This window comes from Orcinus orca, chromosome 6 (assembly GCF_937001465.1).
Source record: "Orcinus orca chromosome 6, mOrcOrc1.1, whole genome shotgun sequence".
In the NCBI taxonomy this organism is placed as follows: domain Eukaryota; kingdom Metazoa; phylum Chordata; class Mammalia; order Artiodactyla; family Delphinidae; genus Orcinus; species Orcinus orca.
In genome coordinates this window covers 31,826,255-31,842,320 of record NC_064564.1, presented here as the reverse complement: position 1 = coordinate 31,842,320, position 16,066 = coordinate 31,826,255, and the positions used below count along the sequence as shown (strand labels likewise).

Sequence of the window (16,066 nt, the reverse complement as noted above, 5' to 3'; positions counted from 1 at the left end):
GTTTGCTGCCTGTGACATGGATCAACACCCTCCTCCCGTAATTTCCAGCACCACCCACAAATAGGTATACAAAGCACAGACTACAAGTGCTATCAAGAAGTGCCAATCAGCTCTATGCACTATCACCAGGGCTGTGTCACAAATAAGAAGTGTGTTCAGCTGAGAAACTACATTTTGCAGGGAACATTCTCCCTTCAGTGTAGTGCTTGGATGCCTGATACACTAACATCTTTGGTTTGTTAGTGGTCTTGATACAATTTAGAAGCAGTAATTTCCTAAATAATTCTGTAATTTTTATATTATGATTTAGTCATCTCCACACTAAGCAGATTCATTAATCAGCTGCTAACAGAAAACAAAACAAGGTGAGTTCATTTGCAATACTGCTAATCATAATACTCTAAACACACAAATACATGATACAGATGTACCAAACTGTCATTATGTCCAGAAGAGCAAAGTTAAGTCCTAATTGTATGAGTTACCGAGTTTTGTACTGCTTTCCTCGGCTCATGGAATGTATAGAACTTTACTGTTAAGTAAGTATTAAGTATCTGAGATTTGTTTTTGAAGCTTCTATCTGAAAAGATATTAAGCCAATTCCAACATCAAGAATAGTCTGTTAGGGCTTCCCTGGTGGCGCAGTGGTTGGGAGTCCGCCTGCCGATGCAGGGGACGCGGGTTCGTGCCTCAGTCCGGGAGGATCCCGCATGCCACGGAGCGGCTAGGCCCGTGGGCCATGGCTGCTAGGCCTGCGCGTCGGAGCCTGTGCTCCGCAGCAGGAGAGGCCACAACGGTGAGAGGCCCGCGTACCGCAAAAAAAAAAAAAGAAAAAAAAAAAGGAATAGTCTGTTAAATACCACATGCTAACACATATATATGGAATCTAAAAAAAAAAAGGTTATGAAGAACCTAGCGGCAGGACAGGAATAAAGACGCAGATGTAGAGAATGGACTTGAGGACACAGGGAGGGGGAAGGGTAAGCTGGGACAAAGTGAGAGAGTGGCATGGACATATATACACTGTGAAATGTAAAATAGATAGCTAGTGGGAAGCAGCCACGTAGCACAGCGAGATCAGCTCAGTGCTTTATGACCACCTAGAGGGGTGGGATAGGGAGGGTGGGAGGGAGATGCAAGAGGGAGGAGATATGGGGATATATGTATATGTATAGCTGATTCACTTTGTTATAAAGCAGAAACTAACACAACATTGTAAAGCAATTATACTCCAATAAAGATGTAAAAAAAAAAAGAACAGTCTGTTAAAACTTGGGTCAAATACTTAAATGAGTATTTCACTCAACCTTTCTAAAACAAAACATCTTATATAGCTATACCTTCTATTACAAAAAAGGAGAAATTATACTTTCTATTGGAAAAATAATCTTTCTTATTTGAGGACGTTGAAACTTTTACACAAAATCTAAACTAAAAATGTTCACCCAATTAAGCGTTTATCTATAACTTGCCTAAATTTTCTGAAGAAATTCCAAGCCTTAATTTATTACTAAATTATTCACAACGTTACTATTGTTTTTCATTTCTTTTACTATTTCACAAAATAAGTTAGCCAGAAAAGTATTAGTTGGCATTATCTCCCAAGAAATTTATTCAATGTTTCCTTAATAAGATAAACAAATATCCTTCCCAAATTAGTTAAGGCATCCATATTCTAAAAGCATACAATTTTCCCATTCACTTAAAGTCAACTGTGGTAACATTTAAGTAAATATGAAACTTTTCATAATGTGCCCATCCACTCCATCACTTTTTAACATTTGAGGAAATATCCTTTTATATTTTAATGTCTGAAAATATGAAAGTACTACATACATTTAGAAATTAGGTTTTAATCCTCCAAATCCCAAGTCACAAGAGTTCACTAAGAAAATGGACAGAAAATAGCCAAGTACTAACTTAAAGACATGTATCTGAGATTAGATCCAAATAAAGACAACTTGTAAAATCAGAAAGTTTTTGATTGATTTGTAGTTATACAGTTTGAAATGTTATCACCAAATAATATATGAAAAATTATGGCTGTCTCACTATAATTTCTAGTTGTATAAAACTTTTTTGGAATGTTTATAAAAAATCTGATAATTAGGAATTTCTAAAACCCACAATATAATCCCCCTCTTAAACATGACCAGATCAGGCTGCTAAGCACTAGAACAGAAATTGAGAGAGTACAATAAGATCGCACTTTTCTGGAGACCACACATCTTTCAAAAAGGGCCTGTGTGTCCCAAACAGCCCTCAATCCCATCACTGAAATTCATGGATTTTACTCACAGGAGGGCTTTGCTCAGAACACATTTACTTATACTGTGGACATAATTTTTACAAACTCTGAGCAAACTAGAGCCGGATATTCAAGTAGCTAGAAACATGTACATTCCAAGCACAAGAAAGGGAAGTGGACAGAAAAGAAAGAAATAACTATAAACTACAGACATAAAGTGATAAATAAATATATTACCTATTGCCAAGTTATTTTTAAGAGAAAGAAATTAATATATAAAATCTTAGTTGAAACCAGATTTCATCCTTTCTAGGTATTCAGCATAAGGAATTCCTCCAAGGGAGTGTTTTTTTTTCTTTTCTTTTTTTTTTGTGGTACACGGGCCTCTCACTGTTGTGGCCTCTCCCGTTGCGGAGCACAGGCTCCGGACGCGCAGGCTCAGCGGCCATGGCTCACGGGCCCCGCCACTCCACGGCACGTGGGATCTTCCCGGACCGGGGCACGAACCCGTGTCCCCTGCATTGGCAGGCGGACTCTCAACCACTGCGCCACCAGGGAAGCCCCCTCCAAGGGAGTTTTTAAAGACATGTATACATTTACTTAAGATGCAGGCACTGGAAACAAGGTAACGTAGTTTATTTTTGTTGTTTTCCTTTTAAAGTAATGAGAATCCTGAAAATGAGGGGAAAACATGACAGTGCTAACTTCACAGCATATTTTCTTCTATAACAAACATAATTTGTGCCAAAGGTTTAAATGTTTAATTTTCATAAGTGAGACTGTGTTAACACTTGTGATTTTTAAATGTTATTTTCCCCAAACTTTAAGGGCATTTTTTTCCACAAAATTAGTTTATCGGCCTAAGTGGAACAATACATAAACAAACAAGAACAAATGAAGCACATTTTCAGTGACACCAAAAAATAATGAGTAAAGAATGTTACTGAGGAGAAGCCCAGCCCATTCCCTGTTTTTTTGAAATTTAAGTAAGATACAATCCCAAACATTCTAGCATTGAAATTAAAAAAAAACAACAACAGTATGTCCCGAGTACAGAACTCCTTTATAAAATGAATTTTCACACTGCCCACCTACCTAACAGAGCAGCAAAGATAGGGAAGCGGTTTGGGTTCAGGTCCAGCTGCTTGGCAACCTCGTGCATCAGATATTGGCTTGTGGTGAGACTTTTCCCATTCCGGCTCAGTTTTAGGGCATGGGCACTGAAATAGTAGGGGATGTTGCACAGGGCATAATCAGAGTCGTATGCAACTAAGCCGTGGAAGCCGTTTTCTCTGCAGAAACCGATCACTTCTTGATGATGATCCTCGATGCTCTGTGCAACCTGTGCAAGGGAGAAGACCACTTCGTCAGAGGCCAGGCACCACTTCAGCACGTGCTCAATACACAGACATATCTGTACAGAATCTGTAAATTCCAGATATGGAAGATATACAAGAGAGCCAAACAGTCAAAACTAACAATCATAAAGTATGCAGCACATTGCTCAAATAAGAAATTTCAGTGGGAAATAATCTCCTGGTCAGTAACTTACGATCCCATCCAGACTGCAAATTAACTTTCAATTTCTTATCAAGTTCAAAGATCACCCTGTTTAAAAATACACAATCCCAGGTGGCCCCTGTGACAGTATTTTGAAGGAAAAGAGACAGATGGGAAAAAAAGAGACAGAAGAGGAAAATAAAGAAGTGTAAAGGACAGAGACAGAAAGAAGCCAGCCACTCTCAGTGAAAACAAAATAATTTCTTCAAAGTAAGTCAAAGCAAATAGGTGAAATAACCAGAAGGATTAAAAAAAAAAAAAAAGCCAAGTATTATCCATCACCTACCTACTAGTTACTATAGACCCTGAAGCATTCAGCATATGGGTAATAATAAGAATGAACATGTTTACCCCCAAATAATTGTCACTCGTTTATTCTGTGCAAAGGACCAGGCCTGGTGGTATGGCACCAGGTTCAGGACCACTGTGAAGGCTAGGTCTAAATTTACTGCCTTTTTAGTGATGAAAACTACAAGCTAAAGCTTCTTACTTCTACTGGCTCTCCCATTGTGAAAGGTCAACCCCATCTATCTCAGGTGTCCATCACATACTAAAGAGGGCAGAGAAGCAATGCCCACAGGAAAGCAAAAAGCCCCCAGAATTTCTCTATTCCAAAAAACATACCAAAGGGCATTGAAAAACATTTTCCTAAAATTATATATATAAAGTCAAAGACAATTCCTCTCCTGCTGTTACCCACACTCATTTAACCAACTAAAATTTGGCAGGTTTTTTTTCCCCCTACAATGGATAAAGGTATTTTAGAAAACAGAATTTTAAACTTAATTGGGTGACTCAGCTGTGGAAAATTAACTCTCCATAGAGCCCTAAAGGTAAAAAACAAGTGAGTGCCCTTAAACATAAATTTCTAGAACTACACTGCCCGATTTGTGGCTATACTGAATTAAAATTTAAAATACATTAAAAATTAAGTTCAAGTGTTCAATGGTCACCTACTAGATGGACATCATTGTAGAGTTACTCTCATTTCTCACTGACTTTCAGCAAATTTTGTTAGAAAGTTAGTTATAATGAAATCTCAGCAGCAAAGCAGTCCTTTTAAAGATGCATATTTAAAGGAAAAATAATTTTTTGCATTCTCTTAATAAGTATTTTGATAAAAATATTTTGCTTTACAAAGAAAACAATAACAACATACAATTAGTCAATTACTCTTCTGTCTTAGAATAGGATGATGCTGTTTTATCTCAGTCTAAAAAGAGTACTTTCACTAAAATAGAAAACTACAGTTAAAATTTATTTTAATTAGCCCAGCTTCATCTAGAAATGATAATCTCCAAGTCCATGCTCTCTACCTCAAATCACTTTATTACATAAAACTTTATATTTACGGCAATGTCTTAAGGCATTTAAAAATCACCAGCAATTCCTGTTTTCCAGACATCTTTAATATTAAGTCTGCACAATCTTCCTAAGAGGCCCTGAAATGAAGAGAGATTGTGAGTTACCACCCCCTAGCTCCAGTCCCCTCAGAGGAGTTCTAGAAAAGGCAGCATGGCTGCTTGCTTCATAGAGCCAGATATCCTGTAGAGGAGATGGGGCAAAATTAAATGTATGAGTTGAGTACTGTACAAGCTATATTTTGCAAGAGAGTTTGTTAACCTATTCTTCCAGGAAACTGAGGCTGCCAGCAGTTCAGAACCTAGCTCTGCCCAGCTCCAGGACAAGAGCGGTCCAGAGACTCATCCTCCCTGAGCACCCACTCTCTGCATACCTCACAACATCACCTCATTATCCTCACAACAACCCTTGGAGGGGAAAGGAGGCGGTAGCCCTGTGTGGTCACTCAGTGGGGTGTTCAAGCAGGGGAACAGCAGGTATACTGACTCAGAGCTGAGTGTGGTGTCTGCAGCCTCATGCCAGAGACCCAGGGGAAAGCAGTAGGCAATGGAGTCAGAGCAGGCAGGGACAGATCTAATCTGGCAGGTTTTCAAGGAAGGCTGTGGGCATTGTAAAACAACAGGCAATATATTTCCAGAGCTGTAAAGCACTCATACTCTTTGACTCTGGAGCAATCTTACGCCAGGAAATAGAGCCTAAGAAAGCAACGTATCTGATAAAAAACGTTGGGAGCATAAAAAGGGTGAGGGTAGCCTTCCATGGGAAAAATAAGTTAACATTAAGGAGCTGGGTAAACACAGCAACTACACAATGTTGTGGAGAAACTTGAGAAAAGCTTAGAATAAAATATTAAGCAAAACCATTTCAGAATACAATATCTGCTACATACAACCACATAAAACTGCACCTATGGAAAAAGACTGAAAGGGAGTAAGCAAAAACTAACACAGTTGTGCACGGTGGCACAATTATACTTAAAAAAAAAAAGAAAGAAAAAAAACTTTAATTTATTATTATTTTTAACATCTTTATTGCAGTATAATTGCTTTACAATGGTGTTAGTTTCTGCTTTATAACAAAGTGAATCAGCTATACAGATACATATATCCCCATATCCCCTCCCTCTCCCACCCCTCTAGGTGGTCACAAAGCACCGAGCTGATCCCCCTGTGTTATGCGGCTGCTTCCCACTAGCTATCTATTTTACATTTGGGAGTGTATATATGTCCATGCCACTCTCTCACTTTGTCCCAGCTTACCCTTCCCCCTCCCCGTGTCCTGAAGTCCATTCTCTACGTCTGTATCTTCATTCCTGTCCTGTCATTAGGTTCTTCAGAACCTTTTTTTTTTTTTTAAGATTCCATATATACGTGTTAGCATACGGTATTTGCTTTTCTCTTTCTGACTTACTTCACTCTGTATGACAGACTCTAGGTCCATCCACCTTACTACAAATTACTCAGTTTTGTTTCTTTTTATCTCTGAGTAATATTCCATTGTATATATATGCCACATCTTCTTTATCCATTCATCTGTTGATGGACACTTAGGTTGCTTCCATGTCCTGGCTACTGTAAATAGTGCTGCAATGAACATTGTGGTACATGACTCTTTTTGAATTATGGTAGAAAAAAAACTTTTTTAAAGGAAAAAAATCTAATAAAAAGTTGAAACAGCCCTCATATATGCACGCCCACACTGGCCACCTCTATGCCACCGCACTGGGGGCAAATACTCCTCCTTTCACATCCGTCTCCTGCCAGACAAGGCACACAATTTGCTCATCTACATATCAAGGGTCTAGCTTGGTGCCTGGCACACAGTAAAAACTATTTATGAAACGAAAAACTCTGGGAGTCCCAGTTCAGGGGCCCCAAACAGTCTTTAAATTATTTATAAAGATTACTATAAACTCTAAACAGTAGAAACCAACAGCCAGTAGAGCCTTATAGAGCAGTTTCATCTATCTCTGGGGAGTGGAATGTAGCGCTTTCCACAGTCACCTCCTTCCACTGACCCTTCCCCAAACACAATTTCTCATTCATTCAGAACACTTGGTTTCAGCCTGGCATTAATAAGCAAAGTGAATGAACTATTAATAACTCACTACAAGACTAATTTGCAAATGTTAACAATATCTTAATCCTCCCCCAAAGCACACCTAACATTAAACAAATAATTGTCTGCTAGAATTAATCTCCTAAAACAAAAGATAAAGGAACTCTGCCCTTAAGTAAGCACAGACTTCAAATCTAAAGCAAGGTGTATAACTGAATCACTTTGCTGTACACCAGAAACTAACACATTGTGTTAGTTCAATCAACTATACTTCAATAAAAAAAATAATAATAATAAAGCAAGGTGGAGCAATCTGTGCCCCTTGTCGTGCTCATCTTTCCTATCTCAGGTACCCTGAGTGATATGGATGGCGAGGAGAACCAAAATGTCCAGGTTCCAGTTCTGGCTTGATGTCCAACCTGCCTAGCTAGGAATGTAAAATTAATGAATCTTTAAGATTCTTTCAACTTCTGAAATTCTAGTATTCTTCCCCACTGGTTAAAATCCATTTTGCCTTTATCTGAGGAAGGCTACATGGCATTAAAAACCACAAGGTAACAGAGATGCAATCCTTTCCAACAAGTGAACAATGGAAGTGTGGTGTAGCAGTTACTCAATTAGGGAAATAAAAACCCCACAAAACACCTAAATGAAAGAGTCTGGCTGATGGATACATGACTCTGCATTTGTACAAACTCACATCATTGTACATATCATACAAAGGATAAACTTTAATATACACGACTTAAAAAAAAAAATCAGCCAGCAGTCAGGGATGGTAGGCCAGAATGCAAACTGACAAATGTATCGAATTGTATTATAAACCGTCTGTCACAGGGGTGCCAATGAACAACTCTGAAATCACTTTCACATGTGTTAAGGTTGGGGTAAATGGATGGTAGATGACCTCAGTGTCTCCCTATCAGAGAATGGGCTTACAAATGTGCAAAGGGAGGAGGCTAGCATGACCCTGTAGTGTTGGGTTAGCCATGGAGATGTCCGTAAGAACCCACAAGTAGATGACAACACAGACAGACAGGCACAGAAATCATTAGAGGTTAAGTGTGTGCACGTGGATTAGTCTATAAACACACACCTATATCTCCCAGGTGTCAGCAGAGAACCTAGAAGCAGCAACACCCCAGGAGAAAGAACATCTGTACCCCGATCTGGTTTCTAAATACCATTCTCCACTAAAAGGCATGTCACTGAGCAGACGCCCAGTAGATATACAGAAGGAGGGCACTGCCCCTCTGGAGCATTCTCCCCAAATCACAAGAAAATATCAGACAGCCCAAACTGGAGGCCAACCTACCAAATGCCTGATCAGTTCTCCAAAAGTGTCAAGGTCACCCCAGAGACAAGCAGAGGCTGAGAAGCTGTCCCAGATCAGAGATCAGTAAGTAGACAAGACGCCTAAAGGCAACAGGGAATCCAAAAAGGATACAGGTAGAAAATGGAAGAAATCTGAATGAAATACATAATGCAGTTAATGGTACTGTACCAATGCTAATTTCTTAGTTGTAACAGTTGTACTAGCTCATAGGATGCTAAGATGCATGAAAGCTGAGTGAAGGATATTCAGGAACTCTCTGTACCATTTTTGCAACTTTTCTATAAACCCCAAATTATTTCCAAGTAAGAAGTTTATTTAAAAAAAAAAAACACAATAGTCTACAAAAGCGGTCCCCAACCTTTTTGGCACCAGGGACCAGTTTCCTGGAAGACAATTTTTCCACAGATTGGAGGCGGCGGTGGGGGGAAGGAATGGTTTTGGGATGATTCAAATGCATTACATTTATTGTGCACTTGATTTCTATTATTATTACATTGTAATATATAATGAAATAATTATACAACTCACCATAATGCAGAATCAGTGGGAGCCCTGGGCTTCCTTTCACTTGCCACTCACTGATAAGACTTTTGATATGAGTCTGCAAGCAACTGATTTATTATGGTCTCTGTGCAGTCAAACCTCTCTGCTAATGATAATCTGTATTTGCAGCCGCTCCCCAGAGCTGGCATCACCGCCTCAGCTCCACCTCAGATCAAGCTTTAGATTCTCATAAGGAGCACACAACCTACATCCCTCACATGCGCAGCTCACAGTAGGGTTCGCACTCCTATAAGAATCGAATGCCGCAGGTGATCTGACAGCAGGCAGAGCTCAGGCAGTAATGCGAGCCATGGAAAGCAGCTGTAAATACAGATGAAGCTTCTGCTCACTCATCCGCTGCTCACCTCCTGCTGTGCGGCCTGGTTCCTAACAGACCATGGACCGGTACCAGTCCGTAGCCCAGGGGTTGGGGACCCCTGGTCTACAAGACACTAACTGAGAGACTGTTTTAAGCTATTTCATCATGTGAACAAAGCACTGAAAGGCCTGGCAGGCAAAGTCTCCGAGAGTCTATCATGTGAAAACACAACTCTCCCCAGACAGTCCAACTAAGGGAAGTAGGAAAGCCCACCACACACAGCATAAACCTATGAATGAAAGAATAAAGTCCAACAACCAAGAATACCTGTAAGAGGCCCACTGAACAATTCCTCAAGATTTATGTCAAAGAGCCTGGTAGAGTCAGGGGCAAAGAATTGGATGCAGTGCAGAGGAGACTCGATGCAAGGTTTGGGTGAGGATAGGAAAACGCCTGGATTGCATCAAAACAGAACCTGAGAGGTAGTTATTTAATTAAAAAAAAATTAAATTCCAGAGGTTAAGCTTCTAGGAATCAGGGTCTAACAGGGTATCGCTGTTCTTTCTCCTTTCAGTGTGTCTTTCTTCCGGTCTGAATGCCTTTCACTCCTGTTTCCCATCTCTTCTACTCACCCTATTCCCCGTGTTCTGTTTCTCCAATTCCCTGGCCTTCCAGCTCCTGGCTCAGACTGGGCACATTATGCTTAATGAAAATGGTATGTCTAGTTCTTAATTCTTAGTTTAGAAATGAGTAAAAACTATGAAATACAATGTTGGGAAGATTATTTCAATTTGAATTCCCAAAGAGTATAAAAAGCAAGCTAAAAAATTATGCCGAGACCTATCTACTCACAGGTGATAAAGAAAGGGTTAAGGCCTCCTATGAGAGCGAGCCAGACTTGGAATTATGCATAGCCTCCTCACAGAAAACCACAGGCTAGTGACCAAAGACCGCCTACCACCTTAAAGGCACTAGGCCTTGACTGATTTTTGCCATGGCTGCCATCACCACTGCATCAAAATGCAACTTCAGATCAAGGGAGTGAAACCGTAGAGCTCCTGAGTACAGTGCACAGAGCATTCAACTTTTACTATTTTTTTTTAATATATAAATTTATTTATTTTATTTTTTTATTTTTGGCTGTGTTGCGTCTTCGTTGCTGTGAGCAGGCTTTCTCTAGTTGCGGTGAGCAGGGGCTACTCTTTGTTGCGGTGCGCGGGCTTCTTCACTGCTGTGGCTTCTCTTTTTGCGGAGCACAGGCTCTAGGCGCGCAGGCTTCAGTAGTTGTGGCACATGGGCTCAGTAGTTGTGGCTTGCGGGCTCTAGAGCTCAGGCTCAGTAGTTGTGGTACACGGGCTTAGTTGCTCCGCGGCATGTGGGATCTTCCCGGGCCAAGGCTCGAACCTGTGTCCCTTGCATTGGCAGGCAGATTCTTAACCACTGCGCCACCAGGGAAGCCCACTTGATACGTGCTTTGGTAGCCACAACTAGGCTGGGAACCACCAAACACCTCGCCTCACTTCTCCACCCATCCGTCACCAAGAAACACGGTGTATGCAATCAGTGTTGAAGATCTTCAGTAGCTGGCAAAACGCCCCATTTTTGGTCCCAATGAAGTATTTTGTATTTAGCTAGGGATAATTTTATGTAACTGTATATTTGCCACAGAATCCTAGGTAAATCTTTTTATCTCAATAGTTTTAAGTTTCATCATTAAAAAGGCAGATACATCAAAATTCAGTATTTTTTACAAAGAATAATGACAAAAATTCTCAAGCTTACTTTGTGAATGTAATTATTTATTAATGCTGAAAGCAGCTATGGGGAAAGTCCTATAAGAATGAAAATGTAACACCGTTACTTACTCCTAATCTCCAGTGAAGAAGCACTTGTACAGTGAGGTTTTGTGTCTCTGGCATCAGGTGAACTCCACTGCCTACTTTAATACTTTCTGTACTTCCATTTCTTCATCTGCAAAAATAATAGTACTCTCCTACCTCATAGGGTAGCTGTGATGATTAAATGAGTTACTACATGTAAACAGCTCAGAATCATTCATAAATAATAAGCACTTGATAAATGTCAGGTACTATTTATTTTCAAGTAAGCTATGTGAGAAAGGATCTACTTCTTCATACTTTTCATGCAGGACCTGAAACACTATGAGTTGTCATAAAGAGATTTTCTGACACAAAGAAAAAAATATCATATGTGGTTTTTCTTTAGAATAATTTTACAGAGGCTCAGGGAATAATGTGACACGTCCTCCAACCAGCTACTGGCTTTAAAAGATATAAGTTAACCTGAACGTAAAAGGATAAGTCAACCTAAATTCTTTTGTTTAAAAAAAAAAAAATCAGGCTCTGACCTTTATCCAGCAGAATTCTAGACACTATGTATGAGGTGGGTAAAACTTACTCAGGCTACTTACTCCCTACTCAAGTCGAGCTGAAGAGTGAGAACATGAAAGTCAATGCTAACTTGGTAGAAGATTTTTATTGTTGTTGTTTACTTTAAAAGAGCAATTTTAGTGTCATGACATACATTAGCAATGTCTCTAAAAGTAAACCTCTCCTCCTCAGGAAATCTGTAATCATGGCTGAATAAACGTCTTACCTTATATAGCTCTTGGTTATTCTATAAGAATTGGTTGCAGTGGTCTTAAAAGCAAGGAAAAACAATGTCTTTTAAAATAAGGGAGTGGCACATGAAAAGATTCTCAACTTCATTAATCATAGGGAAATGTAAATCAAAACCACGAGATACCATTTCACACCAATTAAGATGGCTACTAAAAAAAAAACAGAAATAAGCAAGTGTTGGCGAGGATGTGGAAAAACTGGAACCCTCACACATTGCTGGTGGAATGTAAAATGGTGTAGTTGCTGTGGAAAATGGTATAACAGTTCTCAAAATATAAAATCACCATATGATCCTGCAATTCCATTTCTGGGCATATACTCAAAAGAACTGAACGCAAGGATTCAAACAGATATTTGCACCCCCATCTTCATAGCAATATTATTCACGATAGCCAAAATGTAGAAGCAACCCAAGAGTCCACTGACAGATGAACAGATAAGCAAAATGTGGTCTATCCCACACAAGAAATTATTATGCATCCTTGAAAAGGAAGGAAATTCTGATACATACTACAACACGGATGAACCTTGAGGACATTATGCTCAGTGAAATAAACCAGTTACAAAAAGATAAATTCTGTGTGATTCCATTCATATGAGGTGCCTTAAGTAGTCAGATTCATAGAGACAAGAAAGTAAAATGGCGGCTGCCACAGGCTGGCAGAGAGGAATGGGGAGTTAGTGCTCAATGAGGACAGTTTCACTTTGGGAAGGTGAGAAATTTCTAGAGATTGATGGTAGTGATGGCTGCATAGCAGTGTGAATGTGGTTTCGCATCCGCTGATATGGACAGCCGACTGTACTCACTGTACTACACCATTTTACATCAGGGACTTGAGCATCCTTGGATTTTGGTATCTGAGGGGTCTCCTGGAATCAGTCCCCTGCATATACCTGAGGGAAGACTGTACTTAATTCTACTGAACTTAATTCCACTTAAAAATGGTTAAAATGGGTGGGCTTCCCTGGTGGCGCAGTGGTCAAGACTCCGCCTGCCAATGCAGGGGACATGGGTTCGAACCCTGGTCCAGGAAGATCCCACATGCTTAGCTGCGGAGCAACTAAGCCCCTGAACCACAACTACTGAGCCTGTGCTCTAGAGCCCGCAAGCCACAACGGCTATGCCCGCCCGCCCCAACTACTGAAGTCTGCACACCTAGGGCCCGTGCTCTGCAACAAGAGAAGCCACCACAGTGAGAAGCCTGCACAATGCAACGAAGAGCAGCCCCCGCTAGCCGCAACTAGAGAAAGCCCACGCACAGCAATGAAGACCCAACGCAGCCAAAAATAAAATAAATTAATATAAAAATAAGAAATGGTTAAAATGGTAAAACTTTTGTTATAGTTTATTACAATTAAAAAAATAAAGATAAAAATTATAATAATAAGAGGGTGGCACCCCGTCTCCCTGTTTTCTCAGAAATCCTAGGCACTTAGCTCCAAGATATAACTTCCTCCTTGTCAAAACAGAAGTTTTATTTTTCCTTTGGATAATGACATTAGCATATATGTTATGTATTATATCTGCCAGCCTACATAAAAGGGTGAGATTTCTTCTTTGCAATCTCTTTAGCAGGTTGCCTGTGATGCAACTGCAATCTGTTTCAATGCTTATTCAATAATAAAACTGTTTTCTTTCTCTGTTAAAAAATTAAATAAGAGAGTGAATGTCCTAAAAGAAATGCAAGTTAAACTTCATACATTTTTAAAATAAAAATAATAAAAGGAATGTTGAGGGCTTCCCTAGTGGCGCAGTGGTTGAGAGTCCGCCTGCCAATGCAGGGGACACGGGTTCGTGCCCCGGTCCGGGAAGATCCCACATGCCGTGGAGCACGGCTAGGCCTGTGAGCCATGGCTGCTGAGCCTGCACGTCCGGAGCCTGTGCTCCACAACGGGAGAGGCCACAATACTGAGAGGCCCGCGTACCGCAAAAAAAAAAAGGAATGTTGAACCAAGGGGGAAAGGGGTGGGGTGGGAGGAATTGGGAGACTGAGACTGACACATATATATTATTGATACTATGGATAAAATGGACAACTGATAGGAACATGCTATATAGCACAGGGAACTCACCTAGTGCACAGTGGTAACCTAAATGGGAGTGAAGTCCAAAAGGGAGGGGATATCTGTATGTGTTTGGCTGATTCATTTTGTTGTGCAGTGGAGGCTAACAACATTGTAAAGCAACCATACTCCAATAAAAATTAATTTAAAAGAAAAAAGGAGTGTTGAAACACCAACATTATTTGTATTCAGTGTCTATTCAGCCTACTATATTAATCTCCTAATGATTCAGCTAACTCCAAGCAGTAGTATTCTTTTTAAAAATCCAATTCCAAAATACATCAAAATTTAACTTTTGGAATTCAGAAAAATGAATCTCAGACTGATGCAATTTATTTCAAAATGGTGACACGTGCAAATTCTTTACTGAAATATTTAATGGCTCACATAGGTACAGGAGATTGAAAAACCATGGTGCCTGTGCTCATCCAAGCGGTCCAGGGAGGCCCTCCCAGTCTGGACTGGCTGGCACTCCTGCCCATGAAGATGAACAATACACTCCAGACCTATGAAAACTCAACCCTCCAGTAATACTCCTTCCAGTATATTTTCTTACACTAATTGGCAAAATACCAACAGGGTAGTTTCAGTTTTTCCAAAGAAATAAATTTATTCTAGAGACAAGCGGGAAATACCAAGTAACCGGGGTACAAAAGAATCACGTTTCTAGATCACAGATCCTTAATTACTGTAGATTTACCATCACCTTTGCAGATAAATCAGTGTGCCAAGTTCAACTCTATACTGGCCCTAAAATACCTAGAAACAATGTTTGATAGAGCCAGGTATAACAAGGGAGAAAAAAAAAGATGGCTAAATGAAGCCAATTTCCCTAAGCAGTCACCCCTTTGATGTCTTCAACACAGCTCCTAAATTAAGAAGCATAAAGGGCTTACTCAAAGATAAAGCCTCTGTGCCAGGTGGCCAAGCTGAGACTACTTATCTGTGGAATTGACTAGACTCTGGGTTTGAACACAAACTTTCTACCATCTTTCTGCCATCACTGCCTTGCACAAGGTGACTAACTGGTGAGTCTGGAATTGATTTGTCCATTTCTCAAATATATTTTGAACACGTACTACATGCCAGTGTTCTAAGAGATGGATAACATAATGTTCTAAGAGGTGGTCATCCATCGTAGGACTTACTTGCTAGAGAAAACATAAACATAAGTAAAAACTAATTCCAGCTATATAGAGACATTTGAAGAATTTTAGAATATTTCTATCTGAACTCTGATTCACTTACATCTAATTGTTCTATTTATAAAACTTTGTCTATAAATCCATTGGAAAATAAATCTAATTTTTCAAATTCTGAAGTATTGCTTCTTTAAGGTGGGGGTGGAGAAAATGGGTGAAGTCTAAATGTACAAACTTCCAGTTACAGTTGACCCCTGAACAATGGGGAGGGAGGTGTTTAGGCAAACCAACCCTCCACGCAGTCAAAAATCTGTGTATAACTTTATAGTTAGTCCTCCATCCACGGTTCTGCATCCATGGACTCAACCAACCACAGATTGTAATATTTACTATTGACAAAAATCCACATATAAGTGGACCCACACTGCTCAAACACATGTCGTTCAAGGGTCATCTGTATAAAATAAATAAGTCATGTGGATGTAATGTACAGCATGGAGAGTGTAGTTAACACTGTATTGTATATTTGAAAGTTGCTAAGAGAGAGCTTAAAAATTCTCATAAGAAAAAAAAGTATAACTATGTATGGTGATGGATGTTAACTAGACAATGTGGTGATCATTTCACAATATATACATATATTGAATCATTATGCTGTACAGCTGAAGCTAATATAATGCTGTATGTCCACTATATCCCAATTTTAAAAAAAAAGGAACTCCTCTACATATTACATGGTATTTATTCCTATGGTCAATTTCTTACTAAGGCTGGAATGTGTAGTATGTTTTA

General features: G+C 39.7%; 1 protein-coding gene across 3 annotated transcripts in view; it reads right to left on the bottom strand.

Annotated features, from left to right (window-relative positions):
- FAM120A (family with sequence similarity 120A) overlaps positions 1-16,066 on the bottom strand; it is a 104,276-nt gene that overhangs the window by 80,113 nt on the left and 8,097 nt on the right. For all 3 annotated transcript variants that reach the window (XM_004284106.3, XM_033413651.2, XM_049711481.1), the window contains exon 2: positions 3,344-3,590. In XM_004284106.3, the coding sequence (XP_004284154.1) occupies positions 3,344-3,590 (247 nt within the window). The remainder of the gene's footprint in view (positions 1-3,343; positions 3,591-16,066) is intronic.